Source organism: Vombatus ursinus, unplaced genomic scaffold (genome assembly GCF_900497805.2).
Source record: "Vombatus ursinus unplaced genomic scaffold, bare-nosed wombat genome assembly UNPS02014821.1, whole genome shotgun sequence".
Taxonomy (NCBI): domain Eukaryota; kingdom Metazoa; phylum Chordata; class Mammalia; order Diprotodontia; family Vombatidae; genus Vombatus; species Vombatus ursinus.
The window spans coordinates 1,224,554-1,238,393 of record NW_020954599.1 but is presented as its reverse complement, the minus strand read 5'-3'; the positions used below and the strand labels follow the sequence as shown (position 1 = coordinate 1,238,393).

Here is a 13,840-nt window from a genome sequence, read left to right as displayed (position 1 = left end):
AGTGGAGGCCAGTGTGTCGTCCATGGTGATGAAACACCAGTGGTGCCACTGGGTGGTGATAACAGAAACAGCAACAGCTTCAGGAGCTCCCAAGCTGGAGATAATCACACCCCCTTAGAAGCACTGAAAACCTCCAAAACCCCAGAACTAACTCTGAAAACAGTACTGCAAAAAAGCCTGACGTCTGAGAGACGTCTTCTACCCCACAAACAAGAAATAGAATCCAACATTAACATAAAGTCCTAAATCATGAAATAGGGTAGAAAAAGGAGCAAACAGCAAAAAAGAACCTGACCACAAAAAGCTATTATGGTGACAGGAAAGATCAAGACACAAACTCAGAAGAACACAATGAAGTCAAAACATGTACAAGCAAAGCCTCAAAGAAAAAATGTAAATTGACCATAAGCCCAACAAGAATTCCTAGAAGGGGTTTAAAAAAAGGATTTTCAAATCAAATAAGAGTGAGATAGGAAAAATTAGACAAAGAAATAGAAGCAAAGGAATAAAAGTACGAAAAAAAACAATTACCAGCTTGATAAAAGAGGTACAAAAAACGCTGAAGAAAATGACACCTTAAAATTGTCCAAATTTGTCCAGAATTGTACAAATGGAAACAGAGATACAAAATCTCACTGAAGAACATAATTCCTTAAAAGTTAAAATTGAGGAAGTGGAATGACTTGCTCAAGGACACATGAAGAAACAATAAAACAAAGTCAAAAGATTGAAAAACAGAAGAAAATGTGAAATATCTCATAGGAAAAACAATTGACCTAGAAAATAGATCAAGGAGGAATAGTTTAAGAATTATTAGAATCCCTGAAAGTCAAAATCAAAATAAGAGCCTAGACATCATATTTCAAAAAATTATCAAGGAAAACTGCCCATATATCTTCAAACTAGAGGGTAAAATAGAAATTGAAAGGATCCATCAATCACCACCAGAAAGAGATACCAAAATGAAAATTTCCAGGAAGATTATAGCCAAATTCCAAAGCTTCCACATCAAATAGAAAAAATTTCAGGCAGCTAGAAAGAAACCATCCAAATATCATGTAGCTTTAGTTAGGATCACACAAAGTTTAGCAGCTATCACACTAAAAAAAGTGGAGTACTTGGAATATGATATTCTGGAAAACAAAACAGCTGGGATTACAGCCAAGAATAATCTACTCAGCAAAACTGAATATAATCCTTCAAGGAAAAAAAATGGATAGTTAATGAAATAAAGTATTTTCATGCATTCCTGATGAACAGAGCTGAATAGGAAATTTGACTTTCAAATACAAGACTTAAGAGAAGCATAAAAAGGTAAATATGAAAGAGAAATCATAAGGGACTCAGTAAGGTTAAATTAGTTACCTTTCTATATGGAAAGATGATACATGTATCTTCTAAGAACTTTATCATTATCTGGGCAGTTAGAAGGATTTTACATAGAAAGGGGGTGTAGGAATGAGTCTATTATGTTCGGAGGATGTAAAAAATGTATAGGCAAAAAAGAGGGATCCCCAAGGATAAAGGGAAAAAGGAAGAATGGGGAAAATTCTCTCATATAAAAAAGGTGTGAAAGTGTGTGTGTGTGTGTGTGTGTGCGCGCATGTACACATACACTCAATTATCAATAGAAATCTATCTTACAGGGCAGCTAGGTGGTGCCGTGGATAGAGCACTGGCCCTGAAGTCAGGAGGACTTGAGTTCAAATCTGGCCTCAGACCAAACACTTGACACTTACTAGCTGTGTGACCCTGGGCAAGTCACTTAACCTCAATTGCCTAAAAATAAAAAATAAAGAAAGTTATCTTACCCAACAGAGAAGTAGGAGGGGAGGTGGGTAAGAAAAGTGAGGGGTGATAAAAGGAAAACCAGATAAAATAAAGCAGTGGTAAGAAGCAAAACAGACTTTAGAGAAGGGACAGGATAGAGAAAGAGAGAGAGAGAGAGAGAGAGAAGGATAAACAGAAGAAAATAGGATAGAGGGAAATGCAGAGTTAGTAATCATAACTTTAAATGTGAATGGGATGAACTCGCTCATAAAATAAAAGATGAATTAGAAACCATTATTATTCAATATCATACTAGAATTGCTAACTATAACAATACGACAAGAAAAAGAAATTGAAGGAATAAAAATAGGCACTGAGAAAATAAAACTGTCACTCTTTGAAGATGATATGATAGAATACTAAGAGAATCCTGGAAAATCAACTAAAAAACTAATTGAAACAATTAACAACTTCAGCAAAGCTGCAGGATATAAAATAAACCCACATAAATCATCAACATTTTTATATATTATCAATAAAACCCAGCAGCAAGAGATAGAAAGAGAAATTCCATTCCTTCTCTGACTTGGCAGCCCCAGGCTGTAGATGCTATCACTGACTAAGCTGGGCCTGTTGGTGGCAATTACTGCAATACTACTACCGAGAGGCAGCTGTTGCTGCTGCTGCTGATGACAATGATGATGATGATGATGATGACGATGATGACGATGATGAAGATGACGATGATGATGATGACGATGATGATGATGATGACAATAATCATGATCATGATCATGATCATGATGGGCTCCTGCTGCTGGATGATTCTTCTTTCCTGCTGGTTTTCCTTTGCCACTGATTGTCTCAGTCTTCTTCATTGTCACCTAAGAAAGCTCTTCCCTATTTCTTCTTGCTTCACACCCTTGGCCACTGTCCTGGAGGCTAGCCACCACATTTTTTCAATTTGACTTTCTACCATCTTAAAGATCTAAAAGGGCTCCTCAGGCAATTGGTTGTGAAATATTCTCCTCACACCTCTCCATAGAGGATCTCCAAGCTCTCATTCCAGGTGGTTTAAAGGAAGCAACTTTATTTTAGCTCTTCACTGACTCAGAGGGCAGGAAACATACTTCATACTGTCCACAGCTCACATGGAATCAGTTCTGAGTCTGGGAACATATGCATGAACTTCTCATAGGTCCTTCAACCTTTCATAATGACCATAACAACCAGCATCCTGCCATGTAATTATCTCTTGATAAACCTCAAGGAGGTACCAAAATATTAATGGAGAGAAAGGTTATAAGTAGCTGGTTTATGCTAGTATTTCTGCCATGCATGCAAAGTCCCACCCCTCTTTAGAAGAGAAGGAAAAGGAAGAAAAGTGAAGAGAAGGAGAAGAAAAAGAAAGCAGGAGGAAGAAAGGAAGAATATCAGGTGATTCTGATTTACCCTCGGAGCTGAATTATGACATAGCTATTTACATACTGGGGCAGCTAGTTGGTACAGTGGCTAGAATGATGGCCTGAAGTTAGGAAGACTCATCTTCATGAGTTCAAATCTGGCATCAGGCACTTAATAGCCATGTGTCCCTGGGCAAGTCACTTAACCCAGTTTGCCTCCATTCCTCAACTATAAAATGAGCTGGAGAAGGAAATGGCAAACCACTCCAGTATCTTTGCCAAGAAAACCCCAAATGGAGTCACAACTGAAACATGACTGAACAACAACAATTTAGAGACCGGATTTCCCCATTCTGTCCCCCTGAAACCTCTAGGAAAGTATTCCAAAGTATGGTAGAGTCTCACTAAGATAAACAGCTCTACTCAGCTGGTATCCAGAAAGCGCCCTGACAGAAATGCATAAATTTTATTAGATCTTCACTGTTAGTAATCTAGTTGCTACTATAAGTTTTGATTTACTATCAGGAACAGTCTCCTTAAGAAGGGAATGTAGAGGGGCAGCTAGGTAGCGCAGTGGATAGAGCACCGGCCTTGGATCCAGAAGGACCTGAGTTCAAATCTGGTCTCAGACACATGATACTCACTAGCTGTGTGACCATGGGCAAGTCACTTAACCCCAATTGCCTTGCAAAAAATAAAAACAAAAAAAGAAGGGAATGTAGAACTAGAAAAATATTTCTGGCAGGAGCAATATCCTACTGTCCTGTCCTTTGGTGGTTAAGCTAATTTGGTACTGAAAGTATCCTCAAAATTTGATAGCCTCAGGGCACCAAAGCTCAGGCCACTGACACTGCTTCCTGACACTGATCAGCAGACACCATTGGAAAACAGAGGTGAGCTAAGCAGAACCAAGGTTGTGTCCTTACTGGATATCCTTTAATATCCTTCTTGCTACTGTGGTTAATTAAATATTCACTTATTAACTATCAGGTCTTCTATGAGAGCTTTCTTTCATTCCCATATCTAACTTAAGGTAATGGGTTGGCCTAGTAAGCCATGGCCTACAACTAATAATAGTCATGAGGGATTTGAACAGGATGACCTCCTTGAAGGGGGTAGGGGCAATGCAGAAGAAAGTGAGCCCCAAGTAGCTTCTGTATTTCTGATGATGCTTCTACTGATGCTTTTGGCAACGATGGTTAGTTACCAGGAGGTGTCCCTCATTACTCCTAGGAAATTAGAGAATAAAATATTTGCGGCCATTCAACACAAGAGACAGGTATGAATACACTCTATGTCTTCAAGGACAATACCCTGAAGAAAACTGCAATAAACTGTCCTTTGTTGAATTTGTATCATCCTGTGCACAGATCCTGCCTTTTCCCTACCCTCCTGTTCCACTGTATAATCAGGATAGAATAAAAAAAACTATACTGAACTACCAGGGGATGTTTTTTATTAGCTTCTCAGAGGCCAGTACAATTTGGACTTTGTGGTGACTCTTTGGTGTCAGGGACGGGGAAGGTACTTGAAAGGAAAAGTGCTTGATCTTGATCCTAGGAGCTCAGAGATCTTTCTAGAATTGGTGATATAGATAAATTCACCCCGCAGTAGGACTTAGAAGAGTTTTAAAAGAGAGAATCTCAGTTGTGAAATGCAGCTCTCTTTTTCTCTCTAGGGCTCCCAAGGAGAGGAGGACAAGGGGCTTCTGTGCAGTTCAAGCTCCTCAATCCTGACAGAGATGTGAACTGCCTACAGATTGTGAATAAATCATATCACATACTGGCATAGAAGAGTCTCTGGGTTTGTACCTTTTTAAAAATACATATCCTTCCCTAAGCATAGGTGAGTGATACTGAGTTGGACATGATTTAACCTTCTATGAGAAGCTGTGTGCGTTCAAGACAAGAAGAGTTTCTAGATATCTCAGTGAAGACCAAGAAGCAGCAGGATAAATTTGTTGCATTTGAAAGGATGCCCACTGACTAGAGGAAGAACATTTCCGGACTCAGCAACATCCAGGCAGTGTGCAAAGCAGCCCTGACACAAAGGGTAGCAATGCCCAGTCTGGCACAGAGAAGCACTGCTAGGTCTCAGCATAGAGAGGTAGCACTTGGGCCTCAATAGAGGGAAGAGGAGGTTCAGGCCCCAACAATGGCAGCACTCCTATCCTGGGCACAGAAGGGCAATGTCAGACCATGGAAGAGTGGACACTGGTAAAGGCAAGGCTAGTATAGACCTTTGCTTACTATCACCTGGGACTCACTGGCCCTCACATTACTGCCAGCACAGTACCCAGTGGTCACTGGACAACTCCTCTCCAGGAGGGCTTAGAGGAACAAGGGGTGGCACTGATGAGAGGGGCCTCGCTTTCTGGGAACAGTGAGGAGGCAACACTATCTACCCAGCCTCTGTGTAAGAAGACAAGTACCTCTGAAGAAGCTTCTAAAGGACTGAAGCTTAACACACCTCTCCTGCCTCCCACCCCCAAAGAGCTTCCAGGTGGGAAGAGGTGCTGAGGCTGCTGAGGATCACTCAGTGAGTGATGGCACGGGGAAACTCTTCACACCAACCTCAGAACTGGGGTGGACTGTACGTAAGAGGGTAATGAACTAATGACCCAGCTAAGGATTGGTGGCTGTCCAGGTGTCCTTGACTGTGCTGCAGCCCTGCCATCCTTGTCCTGCCCCTGGTTACTTCTTCACATCAGAGGTCCACTGTGAATAGCAAAGACTGGCATCACCCACCACCTGGAAAAGGCCAATGAAATCTAGGATTCCATCCTTTTGAAGCAAGGAGATGAAGTCTAGTATTTCTCCTCTTCCTTCTGTTATATTTGTTTATTCCATCAGGGGAATTTCATTGCTTGCTAGACTGTACCTTTAAGAACTTTGTGGAGGGGAGCACAGGGCAATGAAGTGGCACAGTGGATAGAGCACTGGTCCTGCAGTCAGGAGGACCCGAGTTCAAATCTGCCCTCAGACACATAATACTGACTAGCCATGTGATTCTGGGCAAGTCACTTAACCCCAATTGCCTCACCAAGAAAAAAGAACTTTGTGTGGGGTAACAGCAATATCCCAAGGCCTTGATCCCTGCAGATTAGGATAATTTTTAGTTAAAAGGCACTGAAACTATCCTTGAGATATAATCGAATCACCCGACTAAGGCTTAGGCCATTGACATCACTTCCTGCTCACCTGTGCACAAAAAATCCAGGGAAAACTTCAGCTCTTCCCAGATATTTGACTGGAAGACCACCATGTACATGTGCTCAGATCAATCATTGTGGGATCCTCAATGAACATCTTTGTTAAATATCCTTTCCCTACTAGGGCTATATAAATATTCTTTTGTTGACTGTCATATCTTCTACAAGCATTTCCAATACTGAACCTAAGGTATCACATTGGCCTGGTAATCCTTAACCTGCAACAAAATCCAATTAATATGTGTGTGTATATTTACAGAATCAGAAGGCTCCTATAGCAGAAGGCTGCAGATAACGTCAGATGCAATCATTGCATTAAGTGTTTAATTGCTTGTTTGTTTGTTTGTCAAAAAGGAAAGTTCAAGGCAAAAATGGGACAAGGGAGCTTTTTCTGTCAATGACTAGGATATAAAGACAAAAGCCACAAATTTAAAAAAAAAAAAAACCATTTTAAAAGATGTCTATGAGAGATGTCAACCTCAAAGCTTATTTCTGGTGTACAAAGCCTTTCCTTAAATATACAAATGGGAAGACTAGTCAGAGAAAATATAAACATTTAGCTGAGTGATAGAATGTCAATTCAGAAAAGATGAAGAACGAATGCCTTCACTTTCATCACATTTAGATATCTGAAGAAAAACTTCACAATTATTTGAAAACACTAAGATATCGAATTTTTAGGAGTTCCCATTTTTTTCACTCAGTAGGCACTTTAGGCAGGTAGGTGGCATCACACTGGACCTAAAGTGATGAAGCACTGAGTTCAAATCTGGCCTCAGACACTTCCTAGCTATGTGACCCTGGGCAAGTCACTTAACCTCTGTATGCCTCAAGTTCTTCATTGGACAAATGGGGATAATAATAGTACCTTCCTCCTGGGGTTGTTGCGAGGATAAAATTATATAATATTTGTAAAGTGCTTTGCAAACTTTAAAACAGTATATAAATGCTACCTATTATTACTGTTAACTAATTTTAACATAAAGGACAGAGCTTTTGAACAATAAAATTCCCATAATTTTGCTGCATTTTTTAAAATGCCAACTTGTAGAGTTAACTTTCAAATTATGTGATATCCATATGTAATAATACGTTGTCATATAAAGCTGAATCAATTGCTAACCTGGAGTGTCCTCTAGACTGCAGTCATGTGTGAAGCGAACAGTAGTTAGACCAAAAGGGATGTTTTTTGGTCCTGGTAATTTTTTCAAGGTCTCAAGAGCTGTTCGATGGTCGTTATATGTGCCAGGAGCTGGAGTTATTGATTTCACAGGTACAAATCTCTGGTAAATCATAGGAGAAAATATGCCAATGACAGGTGGTAGTACATCTAGATAATTTATGGGTAAAACAGTGGCTTTTTAGTGTAACACCTGTAGTTTAATTTATCTCTCAAAGGAGTCAAGAAAATATGGAAATATTAATACCCTATATCTATTAATCAATAAGTAAATAGCTTTTAGTAGAATTATCTATACTGTAATAGGAATATATTATACAAATATGAAAATATACCATGTATAATATACCATATAAAATATACCATAGATAATTACAACAATAATTACATTTTGAAAATCCTTTATAACATCATTTAATAAGCAGAAAAAGGTATACGTATTCATTGTCAAATCAGCTAACTTGGACATAAAACCATCCCAAATCTCTGACAATGGGCTTTGACAATTCGCTGACTTCATAAATCATCTTTAGTAACAACCTGAATATTATACATATAAGTGAATTAATACCCAACACCATGTCAGTTTTAACCTTACTAGTATTCCACAATAAACAGAGGTCATTTTAACATGATGCACAATCATTCAGTATTTGGTATAAGGTGACTAAATTTTGAAACTTACCCTAAATGGTCTATTGGCCTCCTCATAATAATTTTACCTAAAATGTCACATTAAAATGCCTATATACTAACAAATAAAGAGATTATTAGATCCTTTATATAGATAACAACAACATCTTTGAATTTCAATAAGAAGAACATAATATTCTTGGATTATCATGAAATGTTATAACTAGCCCAGATAAACTAAGCCCTTGTCTTACTGTTAAAGTAGCAAATTTCCAACTATTTTATTCTTTTTTATTTAAAGATTTATTTTATTTATTTTATTTAAAGATATATTGATATATTTCATTTTTATATAACATTAATTTCCAAACATATCCTTCCCCTTTCCAGAAAGCCATCTTTTATTACCCAAAAAAAAGTTAAAAAGAGAAAAAAAGTTCAAAGAAACTTAAACAACTGACAACCAAATCCAATGTATATATATACCATATATTATTCTATATATTCTATATATACCATATGTATTATTCTACACCTATATCCTACCACCTTTACAAAATAAAGCAAATGTATATTCTTATATTTCTTATTTGGGAATAAGCTTCATAATTTTAATTTTACAACAATTCATTTCATTTTTTGTTATTGTTGTTTTTTCCATTTATACTGGTACAGTCATTGTGCATAATTTTGCTGATTCCGGTTACCTCCCTTTACATCAGTTCATGTACATCTTCCCATGCTTCTCTATGTCCCTTACAGTGCAATAAAATTCCATTGCAGTCACATGTTCTATTTGTTTAGTCATTCATTTCCCAATGTCAACTTTATTTCTGGTTGTTTTTTGATTTTTTTTTTTTGCTATATAAATTTTAGTGTACAGATCCTTTTTATCACTTACCTCTTTGGAATATATGCCTAGTAGTGAGGTCTCTGGATCAAAGGGCAAGGATATTTTAGTCACTTTCTTAGCATAATTCCAAACTATTTTGCAGAATGGTTGAATTAATATACAGTGTTACCAAGAGAGTATTGCTGTATTAGTCTTTCCACTATCCCTCTAACATTTACTATTCCTTCTTTTGTAATCTTTGTCAATTTGGTAGCGTAAGGTGAACCCTTAGAATTGTCTTGAATCTGACCATCCATTAATAACACTAGGACCCATAGTGTGAAATGTCTGCTCAAGGGTAGGAACAAGTATCCTAGATCACTTAATGGGTATGTGCAAACCCAGGTACGTTGCTATAACTAATTATGAACAAATGAATGAATGAATGAAAAAGAATTGTATTAAATTCTTACTAGGTACTCAGTGGCATGCTAAGTGCTAAGAATACAAATATGAAAACGAAGACAGTCCAGGGCCTAAAGAGGCTTATATTCTAGTACAGGGAGACAATACACATAGAGGCCAGAGAAGGGCACTTTAGCCCAGAAAGACACAGAAATAAGAGAGTGGGGTCATATGAAAATTTGTATTGACCCATATCTTCTAGGAAAAATGGCAGAGTTGATTCGATCCTGGTTCAAAAACTGGAGGAAAGGAAGATTTCATATGTAGTGGTAAGGTAATTGGTAAGCCTATTCAGAAGAAAGCTTGGGAATGTGGAGTTAAATGAAGCATAGCCGGGACCTTCCTGAAGAAGTGAGTCAGCAGCAGCAGCTAGGTGGCACAGTGGATAGAGCTCCTGCCTTGGAGAAGGAGGACCTGAGTTCAAATGCACCCTCAGACACTTGACACTTACTAGCTGTGTGACCCTGGGCAAATCACTTAACCCCAATTGCCTCATCAAAAAAGAAAAAGAAGTAAAAAGAAAAAGAAGTGAGTCAGGAGGAACAATAACTAATCAAGCCCACATGGTCCCAGGGCAGAAATGCCAGAGATGAAAGTGTTAAAACCCATAAGGCATAGTTTCCGGTGTAAGCTCCTAGAAAGCTCTTAAAGTTCTAGCTATATCACCTCACTCCTAGCCCATGCATGAAACACCAATTTCTGCCAGTCTCAGGTTTTCCCAGATCTTTTTCTGGGGATATGAATAACTAAAATTATCCATCATATATCTCTTATGGCTCAGATCCCATTTTAATGAAATTTTAATCTCTTTTCAACTTTGATAAATTATAATATGTTTATTAAAGAAGAACAAAAATTAAAATACAGAGGTAGAGTTCTTGAATAGCAGAACCAGTCCTGGTCAAAGTCTTACATCTCACCTCACCTCACCTCATCTCACCTCACTATATTTTTTGCACCTAGTTTTCCCTAGGCCATGACCCTAGCAAGCATTTGGTTCTCAAAAGCAAAGAGGTGAGGGAAGGTTTCCACCTTAGCTCATTGCTTTTAATCTGGATACACCTATAATAATGCTACTCTATTCCTTTGTGGACTTTTCAATGTCCTTCTAGATTCTAGACAGACAAAGCCTTTACTAGATACCTCCTGGACAAGTCACTGGTAAGAACCATGTTCAGATGCTGTCTTGTCTCCAACATGCTTCCAGTATCTCTCTTCAGCATCTTCTTCAGAAAGCACAGTGACTCTCTTTTCAAAGATCCTCTTCATAGTAAGACATTATAATGACATTGTGCTCTCCATTTGTGGCACATGCCCTGTAGGCAGCTCAATACTGATTTTCTTCTTTATGGTACCCATGAGATTCAGGAAATTTTGGGGGGGGGGAACAATTGTTATCATCTGAAGCAGAAGCTCCATCAGACAGATTTTGCAATGCCTACAAAAAATTACATGAGGTACACTTGAACATCTGGAGGTATATATTATGAACAAATAAGATAATATGTGTAAATGCCTTGCAAACTTTAAAATGCTACATAAATATTATGTAATTATTATTATAAATATCACAATATGCAGCAAAATTCAATACATCTAGAATAATTACCCCAGAGTACCAGTTACATAGCATCAACACAAACCCTGTATATTCAGTAAACACAGTGTAATACAAATTATCATTTGATCAGTTGTTTCAGTGAATAAATCTAAATTATATGCAGAACATATCACGTGCACATATAGCAACAGAACTCCATTTCTATTGGCGCATTAGCAAATGCTAGTGCTAAAAAAACCGCTAAAAAAGTAAGGCAACAAAAATCTCATAAAGCATGGAGAAGGGTCATGAACACAAGAACATGCGAGCCTTAGTACCTAAGCAAATAAACTAAAAGAGCAAACAATAACAAGAAAATATGCAATAATAATTTAATTTGCATATGAAGGAATACACGCTAACAAATACAATTACATCCCAAGCACACATCACATACATAGGCGTTAATGTTTTCTGGCAACGTGTCTAAATACTTTTCCTACTTTACCCACATCATAATATTTTTGTTACTGGATATTTCTCTGACTTAACTGTTATCTATATCAATATCACGAATTCTATGAAGCCATTGTCGAATCAGCAAGAAGCTTTACTGACAACCTGGGAAGGCCGGGCATCCCACATGTGTGAGAGCACACATGTGAGAGCACATGTATCAACAAATGCACACCTTTTTATTCCCTATTCCCCATTCGAATTTCCTTTCCCTGTTTCCTCATTCGCTGAGTATTATAGAGGTTATAGCCTATTCTGAAGCGCCTAATTTCCCCACGTGAGTCTCCACCCCTAATTACATCTTCCACTCCCCACAATTTGGAGACCACAGCCCTTCTTGGGAACACCCCTTTTCTTGTTAATCTATACCTAACCTCAGAACTGGTTTCCAACTGGTTAGTCTATTTATCACCAAGAGTGTTTTCTCATTCTAATATAACTGCCTTTGTTCAACTTCTACCTATCCTCCAGACTACATTCCTTAAGGTTCCACTTGGCTTTTGTGGAAAAAAATTTTAAAAAGCTATTTCCCACATTCCCTCCCAGTTTAAACTGACCCCAACCTCTGATTGAGTAATATGCAGAAACAACATTCCCATATTCCACATTGACCACCTGTACACCTATACCTGAGCTGGTTGATGATCTGTGGTACCATGCCCAAACCTTAAATGGTAGATAACTCAAGTGACTCATCCAGCATTCTCTGACACCATGAACTGTACCTATACCTTAAGGGTCTCCATATCTGAAGCACCACGGAAAAAAGTATAGTTGATTCTAGGTTACATTGTCACCCTATCAAGACCAAGGTCTGCCTCAGGTCAAGAAAGAATTGGTTACTTTCCTAGTAGGTGACAGTACACAATGTCTTCCACATTGGAAGGTCACCTTAAAAACAATTCCCCAGCTCAAACAAGCTCTCTGTAATGAGTGAGTAGACCCTACTAATCAGAGTCTACTTTGGTGACCAGGCATTACTCCTTTCTTCCGACTCACCCAAGATATTAACTAACTGCCCTAAGAACAATAAAAAAAAAAATGGCTGCAATGAATTGTCCATGGCCATGTCCATACTCTGAAGCTATTTTGTCAACAGTCAAAATGCCAGTTTCCAAAGTTGGTATAAAGTGAATTTCCATTGGTCTACTATCTTGTGTGTGCTGTGGAATTCTATAACCTCGATAACCTTTTTTAATCTTGAAGTTATTGACAATGAACTCAAGCATCATAGTGTCTTTTGTTTCTATAAAAGCTCTACTGAATGAATTTACAGCTAGTCAAGAGACTTTCTTCAGTCAAACCCTCAGCCAAGACACAGTGATGCTTACATGTCTCTACAATTTCTCAATCTTCTGAGACTCCAAAGCATAAGTTAAAAGATTATAGGATCACTGGATCATAGATTTACGTATGGAAGGGACCTTAGATAACATGTAGTCAAGGTTCTCCTTTTATAGATGAGGAAACTGAAGCAGGCTGAGGTTAAATGACTTACCCAAGGTCAAAGAGCTAGTAGGTAACAAAGTCAAGATTCAAATCTAGACTCTATAATTCCAAATTCAGTGCTTTCCAATGCACTATGCTGCCTCTCATCAAAACAGAGAAGTGGCTCGAGGTCCAAATCAACAAGTATGAGGTAAAGCCTGGTAGCACTATATGCATGCACTATAGTTGCTACATGTTGACTCCACTGAGATTTCTGCTCAGGATCCAAGATCCTTAGTATATTCAATAGCAAATCTCCTTGAGATTAGTAAACTATGGTGCTAGACTGTTTGATTACTGCCAACACTTGACTTCCTTGAATTTTCTCTCAAAGTCTCTAACTTGGTTAGATTGAATCCTTGCAAGCAATTCATACACAGAGAAATACTTTTCCCACAATACTTTAGCAGCTATAGAAGCTTTCTAGTTCTTAGTTGGGTATGCCTCTGGATACTGGGAGAAAGAGTATTACAACTAAGATGAAGCTTATGGTTTTGGAAACTTTGTTTTGTTTTGTTTCTTTTGTTTGTTTATTTTTCATTTGACCACCCAGGAACACTTGTGTCTCTTTGGCTTAGTGCTTACCTTTTTGCTATGAAACTTATGTAACCTATATGTACTTGATGTAAACTCTATAAAACTGACACTTGTAATTCAACAGCTTCAAACAAGCAGGTCTTTTAGTCAATCCAAGGCTTCCATTAGTCTTTCTTCATGTTCTTCCAGAATTTTGTCTAAGACATTGAGATATCCCGGGTACAACAAGACTTCCACATAGTTGATATCTCTAACCTCTTTCATC

At 38.0% G+C, this 13,840-nt stretch overlaps 1 protein-coding gene across 1 annotated transcript in view; it reads right to left on the bottom strand.

The window, feature by feature from the left end:
* STPG2 (sperm tail PG-rich repeat containing 2) overlaps positions 1–13,840 on the bottom strand; it is a 197,525-nt gene that overhangs the window by 94,145 nt on the left and 89,540 nt on the right. The window contains exons 8-9 of the mRNA XM_027837377.1: positions 7,508–7,667; positions 5,440–5,502 (exon numbers count right to left, since the gene is read on the bottom strand). Coding sequence (XP_027693178.1) covers positions 5,440–5,502; positions 7,508–7,667 — 223 coding nt within the window. The remainder of the gene's footprint in view (positions 1–5,439; positions 5,503–7,507; positions 7,668–13,840) is intronic.